This window comes from Phocoena sinus, chromosome 10 (assembly GCF_008692025.1).
Source record: "Phocoena sinus isolate mPhoSin1 chromosome 10, mPhoSin1.pri, whole genome shotgun sequence".
In the NCBI taxonomy this organism is placed as follows: Eukaryota; Metazoa; Chordata; class Mammalia; order Artiodactyla; family Phocoenidae; genus Phocoena; species Phocoena sinus.
The window spans coordinates 62,140,908-62,147,399 of NC_045772.1; the positions used below are offsets into that span (position 1 = coordinate 62,140,908).

A 6,492-nucleotide genomic window follows, 5' to 3' on the forward strand; every position below is an offset into this window, starting at 1 on the left:
CCTAATATCATTGTCACCTCAGTGTGTGTGTGTGTGTGTGTGTGTGTGTGTGTGTGTGTGTGTGTGTGTGTTTTCCTCTATTCAAAGAACAGATGTGTTTTACTTATTTATTTTTAACTGAGGTATAGTTGATTACAATATTATATAAATTTCAGTTGTAGGACATAGTAATCCACAATTTTAAAGGTTATATTCCATTTACAGTTATTATAAAGTACTGGCTATATTCCCTATGTTGTACAATATATCCTTGTAGCTTATTTATTTTGTTTTGTTTTTGTTTTTGTTTTGCGGTACACGGGCCTTTCACTGTTGTGGCCTCTCCCATTGCGGAGCACAGGCTCCGGACGCGCAGGCCCAGCGGCCATGGCTCACAGGCCCAGCCGCTCCGCGGCATATGGGATCTTCCCGGACCGGGGCACGAACCCGTGTCCCCTGCATCAGCAGGTGGACTCTCAACCACTGCGCCACCAGGGAAGCCCTTATTTATTTTATACATGGTAGTATGTACCTCTTAATCCCCTAACCCTATCTTGCTCCTTCCCCTTCCCTCTCCCCACAGGTAGCCACTAGTTTTTTCTCTATATCTGTGAGTCTGTTTCTTTTTTGTTATATTCACTAGTTTGTTTTACTTTTTAAGATTCCACAAGTAAGTGATATCATGCAGTGTTTGTCTTTCTCTGTCTGATTTATTTCACTTAGCATAATGCCCTCCAAGTCCGTCCACGTTGTCGCAAATGGCAAAATTTTATTTTTATGGCTGAGTAGTATTCCATTGTGTGTGTGTATATGTGTATATATATATATATATATATATATAACACATTTTCTTTATGCATTCATCTTTTGATGGACACAAGAGCAGATTTATTTTCAAGTCTTTCAAAATTTGGTAATACTTGACTAAAAAGTTGAAACGTTCTGTACAGAATTCCAAATAATTTATGTAGATACTCCACCCCCAAGGAGACAAAGTATAACTCCCCACTCCTTAAGTGTGGGCTTCATATAATGACTTCCTTCTGAAGAGTGCAATACAGAAAGGGGGTAAAAAGAGGAACATAACAGTGGAGAAACATGACAAACACCACCTCAGCCAGGTGATCAAGTCATGTTCGTAGGAGGTACCCTGAATATGATGTGAGGGGAATGGTACATCTTCCTCCTCAAAACCCATAACCCTCATCTCTTCAGAAAAACATCAGACAAATCCCACCTGAGGGACAGTCTACAAAATATCTGACCAACCCTCCTCAAAACTGTCTAGGTCATCAGAAACAAGGAAAACCTGAGAAAACTGTCACATTCGAGAGGAATCTATGGAAACGTGATGACTAAATGTAATGTGGTGTCCTGAAAGGAATTCTAGACAGAAAAAGGATATTAGGAAAAAACTAAGGAAACCTGAATTAAGAATGGATTTTATTAATAGTAATGTATTAACAATCGTTCATTAATTGTAACAAATGTACTACACTCATGTCTGTAAAAGAGGACACTGGGTACGGGGTACATGCAAACTCTCTGCATGACCTTCACAACTTTTCTGTAAATCCACGACTGTTTGAAAAACTCAAGTTTATGTTTTAAAAAGGCCTAAAGTTTCAAGAAGATACTTAGTGAGAAGTCTCCCTCCCACCCTTCATCAGCTGCTCAGTGTTCTTCCCTAAAACACTGTCGTGTCTCTTTCCAGAAAGGTGCTGTGAGGCAGCATGGTTTGGTGTTAAGAGTCTGGCCCCTACAACTGGAACGGCTGGCTCTCAATCTTGATCTCTGTCAGTTTCTAGCTGTGTGACCCTGGGCAATTCCTAACCCTCTCTGTACCCTGTGTCCTCAAAGATAAAATCCTCATAGGATTACTGGGAGAGTTCAATGTATCAATGAATCTAGTAAGCACCTTACAAGTGGTTGCTTTCATTATCACAAATAAGCAAGCAGATATATCTATGCAACAAATATGTTAAGAAAAAATACCCAACACTTGTAAATAAGGCACACCAAAAAAATCACTAAGTGCCCTTTCAAAGATATTTTAGATCACTGGCTAATAACCCCACCTATGGGTCATTCAGGGGAAGTAACTAAGTTTGCTATACGATTTACTATTGATCAGTGCGCAGACTATAAAGTTAAGAGGTTAACTTGTAGAAGATTGATAAATAGCAAATTATTTTTGTCTGGTAGGAAAAAAAAAGTTATGGTTTTATTGCCAGGTAGGAATTGATTTTTTTGTATCTATCTTTGCGATCTTATTCAAGCATTCTTTTTTCCCCTGAATGTCTATAATAGTTTTTCATTTCTTCCTTTGATCCATCCTGCTGGTTTGCTCATTAAGTAGTTAAATAAATCTTGGTACTCACTACATATCTGTATTAGTCAAGTTTACCTTGGTGCGGATTTTACTTTGACAAATAGTAGCATGCCATACACACTGTTCCACCCCGTGTTTTGTTTTTTGTTTTTTTCACGTAATACGTCTCGAAGATGGCTTCACGTGAGAACATAAAGAGCTTCCTTACTCTTGTTTTGCCACTGTATAGAATGCATCACACGGGTGTGCAGTATTTACACTCGGACTCAATTTAGCCAGTCCCCTTTGGATGGACACCTAGGTTGTTTCCACCCTTTTATATTGTTGCAAACAATGCTGTATGAATAACCTTGTACACAGGCTGAGAGTACAGTCACTTAGACAGAGGTGGATGGGAAGTCAGAAGGGGCTCTAGAGGGCAAAGGAGCCTCAGGGAGGGGCCTGATTACCTAGTCCCAGCCCGGCCTATCCCTTCGTCCCCTGGCTCTGTGCCAGCCTGGCCTCCTCCTGCCTCCTCCTCTCCATCCTGAGCTCCTGGTATCTCCAGACAGGAAGGGACAGCCTTCGATTCCCTGCAGACCTGGGCTCTGGCTTCCACTGAATGCCAGATGAGGGTGCCTTGGAGAGGAGGATCTTAGGGGCTTGGGGCCTGGGGCTGGTACTATCTCTGGGCTGGAGCCACTGATGGTACATGCTCAGTACACCCTGAGGGCTCTGGTAGGGGATGAAGACCCGGGGGCCAGGGACTTCCTGGGGGAGTTGGGGTACTGGGGGAGGGGGCGGGGCAGTGCCTAGCAGCTCTGGCACAGACTTGCTTCGGGTGCCCAGTGCAGGTGGGTGGTCAGGGCACAGGGTGTGGCAGGCAGTGGTGAGGAAAGGACTCGCCAGGCTGGTCGTGACGGTCACAAGGTGGTCCAGGACACCCCCCTCCTGAGGAGACTGCACGAAGGGGAGGCTCAAGGTGGCCTGAAGTCGTTCTAGGAAAGACGGGGCGGCCTGAGCCTGGGCCTGTGCCACAAGCCCGGGCAAGGCTGGCCACTCAGGCTGGTAATGATGGCTGAGCTGCTCCACTTGGGGCCGCCGCAGCAGCTGCTGGATCCTTTGCACCGTGTCGAAGCTGTCGGTCAGAAATGCCCACTCCAGGGCTGTCTTGCCCCTGACAGGATCCACTGCAGTCAGGTCGGCACCTGGGGACAGGTATGGGGTGACATGCGGTAGGACAGGGATTGGTGACTTGCAGAAGGGCAGATTCTTTAGCAGCAGGACTGACTGGGGTTACATGCAAAGCCACAGAGTCCCATCCTGTTGCAGCTGGAAGCTGGGGCCCCTCTGCGGCTACAGACCAGAGACAGTACCAGTCCCAGATGCCAACTTCCGGTTTAGGATTGATAGAGAAATTGGAGTCCAGCGAGGGGAAAAGACTTCACAGAGACCTACTGTGTGTGTGTTGGGGGGGGGCCTATCTCCAAAGCTGGAGAAGAATAGAGACCTCCTGAGCCAATAGAGACCTCCAAGGCACTGACCAGAGGGGTGGTGTGACGTTTGCCCAGGATGGGTGGGGAGCGAGCTGTGCCCTCTGGAGCAGGTGGAGCGGGGATTCTCATGGTTCCCACTCCTGGTTCTTCTCTGCACCACCACACACCCCTAATCCTGGGCACGAGGGGAGTGGCAGTCACTCTGAGACAAAGGAGGGGGTGTAGAGCTTCCTCCCTTCTCACCCCAAACCCAGTGTGACGGGATGGGAAAGGGAAAAGCTGGAGGCTGGGGTCCCCCAGAGTGAACAACAGAGGGCAGCCCCACCTCAGGGAGTAACGAGGGCCCGAGACTCCACAGACAGTGTGGACCTCACCCCAGAACGACTCTACACGGCCACACGTCTCAACTACCCGTCACTGCATTCCTGGAACCCTGGCTCGTCAGAGCTGGAAATCAGCCCAGAGAAAGCCATCACTCTCATCTTACACTGGTGAGGCCCAGAGAGGGAAGCTGTTTGCCCACGGTCACTCAGCTGGTGGCAGAGCTGGGATGAGAACTTAGGAATCTGGTTCCAGTTACCAGCCTTCTTTGTATTAGGTTCTCCACCTGGTCTAGGTTATCCTCCCAAGCTTTCTTTTCTGGGACCGCCATTCGCAATGCAAATAGAGCTATCAATAGCTGGACTTTGTTGCTTGTGAGAAGCCCCAGCACACTCTCCTCCTCCAGGAAGTCAGCCTGGATTGATCTTCCATCTCCACCTCTCTCCTCATTGCAACTATGACAGCTGATTTAGTGTCTGGTGGGGAGGCGTGGGGGAGGGACTGGAGACCACACATCCTGGTTCAGGCCCCATGCACCTGCCATGAGGAGGGCAGCCACGCATTCGGAGCGGTCCCGCATGGCGGCCTTCATCAGCGCAGTTAGCCCCCGCTGGTCCCGGCGCTCCAGGTCAAGGCCAGCATAGTAGTTGATCAGGAGACTCACCAGAGGCACATGGCCTGCAGGGCACCAAGGGCAGAGCTTAGCTACCCAAGAAAGGGATGACAAAGCCCCAAACCCACCCTCCACCCAACAAGGCAGCATCTGGGGTGGGAGAACGTCGGTGCAAAGAGTGTGGGACTGTGGCCGGGTCTGGAGGGGGTGGAGGGTGACGGGGTTTGGTAAAGGGTGGGGTTAGCAGCCTCTCACCTGCTTGGGCAGCCAGCATGAGGGCTGTGTCTCCTTCTTTGTCCTGCTGGTTCACATCCAGGAAAGGACAGCGGCTGAGCAGGGCCACAACACTTTGGAAGCCGTGGTAGCATGCGACCATGAGGCCTGTCTGGGGGAGGGACAGCTCAGCCCCGGTGCTTTCCTCCATGAGCTCCTTGGGGGGGGCCCTGTGCCTTCTACCCCACAACTGTCCCAGAGATGTTCCAGCCCCTGTGAAGACCCACTCTCACCCACTCCCTTCCTCCTGAGGACCCAGTCTGTGGCTGTTGATCCTGAGACTCTCTAAGGATGAGTGTGGCGTGGTGAGGACACAGAGCGCCCCCTGCTGCCCTGTGAAGCACCCAGGGTAGCTCACCCTCCCATTGCTGTCCACCTGGGTGGCCTCTTCTGGGGAGACCCCATCATCCAGCATGGCTTGGAGCTGGGCAGTGTCATTGTGGAAACAGGCCCAGTACAGGGCGCCCAGCACGCAGCTTGGGGTAAAGGTCTCGTGGTCGGGGCAGGACAGGGTCTCAGCGACGTCCAGCCCTCCCTTCTGCAGTGTCAGTTCCTCCTCTTCCATCCTGGGGGCAAGAAGGCGAGTCTCCCCTCCTCACGCAGTTGGCATCTATAACACAGAATGAAGGGAACAGTCTCCCTGGATTCCAGGAGGGGTCCCAGCAGCTGGCCCTGGGGAGAGCTTTTTCCCGCTGGAGTCTCCCGTCCCATCCACCTTGGAGAGAGGACAAGCCCCTGGCAGGGAGGCCGAAGGGCAAGAGCCCTAAGAGGGCCGAAGTCGTTCACTGCAAGTGAGGGTCCTAGCGAGAGTCAAGGAAGAGAGGCGGTCTTCTCTTTCCCATGGGACCTTACCTGGGGTTTGGAGGGTCCCTAGGAGGCAGTCATTGCTGGGGCCCAGCCTGGAGCCCACAGCAACCCCCCAGACTCCTGGGAGCACACACACCGGGTCTCTGGTGTGTCTCGAGGTGGACTAACAGCCCCAGGAAGCAACGCAGGTAACAGATGGCGCGACTTAACAGAAAAAGCTGCCTCAGACACCTCGGGGCTGAGCCGGATCAAGCCGGGTTCGTTAGGGATGGGGGGTGAGGGCGGGTGCGGGCGGGGACGCTGCTCTCCTCTCCAAGCCGACCACCACCCGCCCCAAGAGCCTGGCCGGGGTGGGCGGGGCCCGAGTCAGGGCGGCTCCTCCCCCGCGGAGGCGGCTCTGGGAGTAAGACCCGCCTCTCTGCCGACGCGCTCACCTTCGGCGTTCTGGGGAGACTAGCTGCCGTAGAACCAGACCCTTCGACGACGGAAGCGTTGCCAGGTTTCCGAGCTCGGCCCCCAAAGCTGAAATCCCTTCCTCCTTGGTGGAGCAGGGCTTGGTGAGGGGGTGGGGGTGGGGTGGGAGAGAGTGCAGGTGAAGACATCTCACTAAATAGGGGCTGGGACGGAGGTGGGGTGCCAGGGGTCACCTGAATCTATTTTTTGAGGTTCTGGGAAAATTAAAGTATAAAGAA

The 6,492-nt window shown here is 51.5% G+C and overlaps 1 protein-coding gene across 1 annotated transcript; it reads right to left on the bottom strand.

Annotated features, from left to right (window-relative positions):
• Positions 1–2,756: 2,756 nt before the first annotated feature.
• On the bottom strand, positions 2,757–5,603 carry ANKRD33 (ankyrin repeat domain 33). Its single transcript, XM_032646454.1, has 5 exons — positions 5,352–5,603; positions 4,976–5,101; positions 4,645–4,785; positions 3,103–3,498; positions 2,757–2,908 (listed from the first exon to the last, which is right to left on the bottom strand). Exons 2-5 carry the CDS (start codon positions 5,094–5,096, stop codon positions 2,757–2,759), a joined length of 810 nt encoding a protein of 269 aa, XP_032502345.1. The 5' UTR covers positions 5,097–5,101; positions 5,352–5,603.
• Positions 5,604–6,492: the final 889 nt, after the last annotated feature.

Excerpts from the sequence above, each read along its gene's own strand:
- ANKRD33 (XM_032646454.1), bottom strand. The coding sequence starts at position 5,096 with ATGGTCGCATGCTACCACGGCTTCCAAAGTGTTGTGGCCCTGCTCAGC. Across the intron at positions 4,786-4,975 it reads CATGCTGGCTGCCCAAGCAG|GCCATGTGCCTCTGGTGAGT; the intron begins GTGAGAGGCTGC and ends GGTGCCCTGCAG. Across the intron at positions 2,909-3,102 it reads GTCTGTGCCAGAGCTGCTAG|TGGAAGCCAGAGCCCAGGTC; the intron begins GCACTGCCCCGC and ends TCTGGCATTCAG.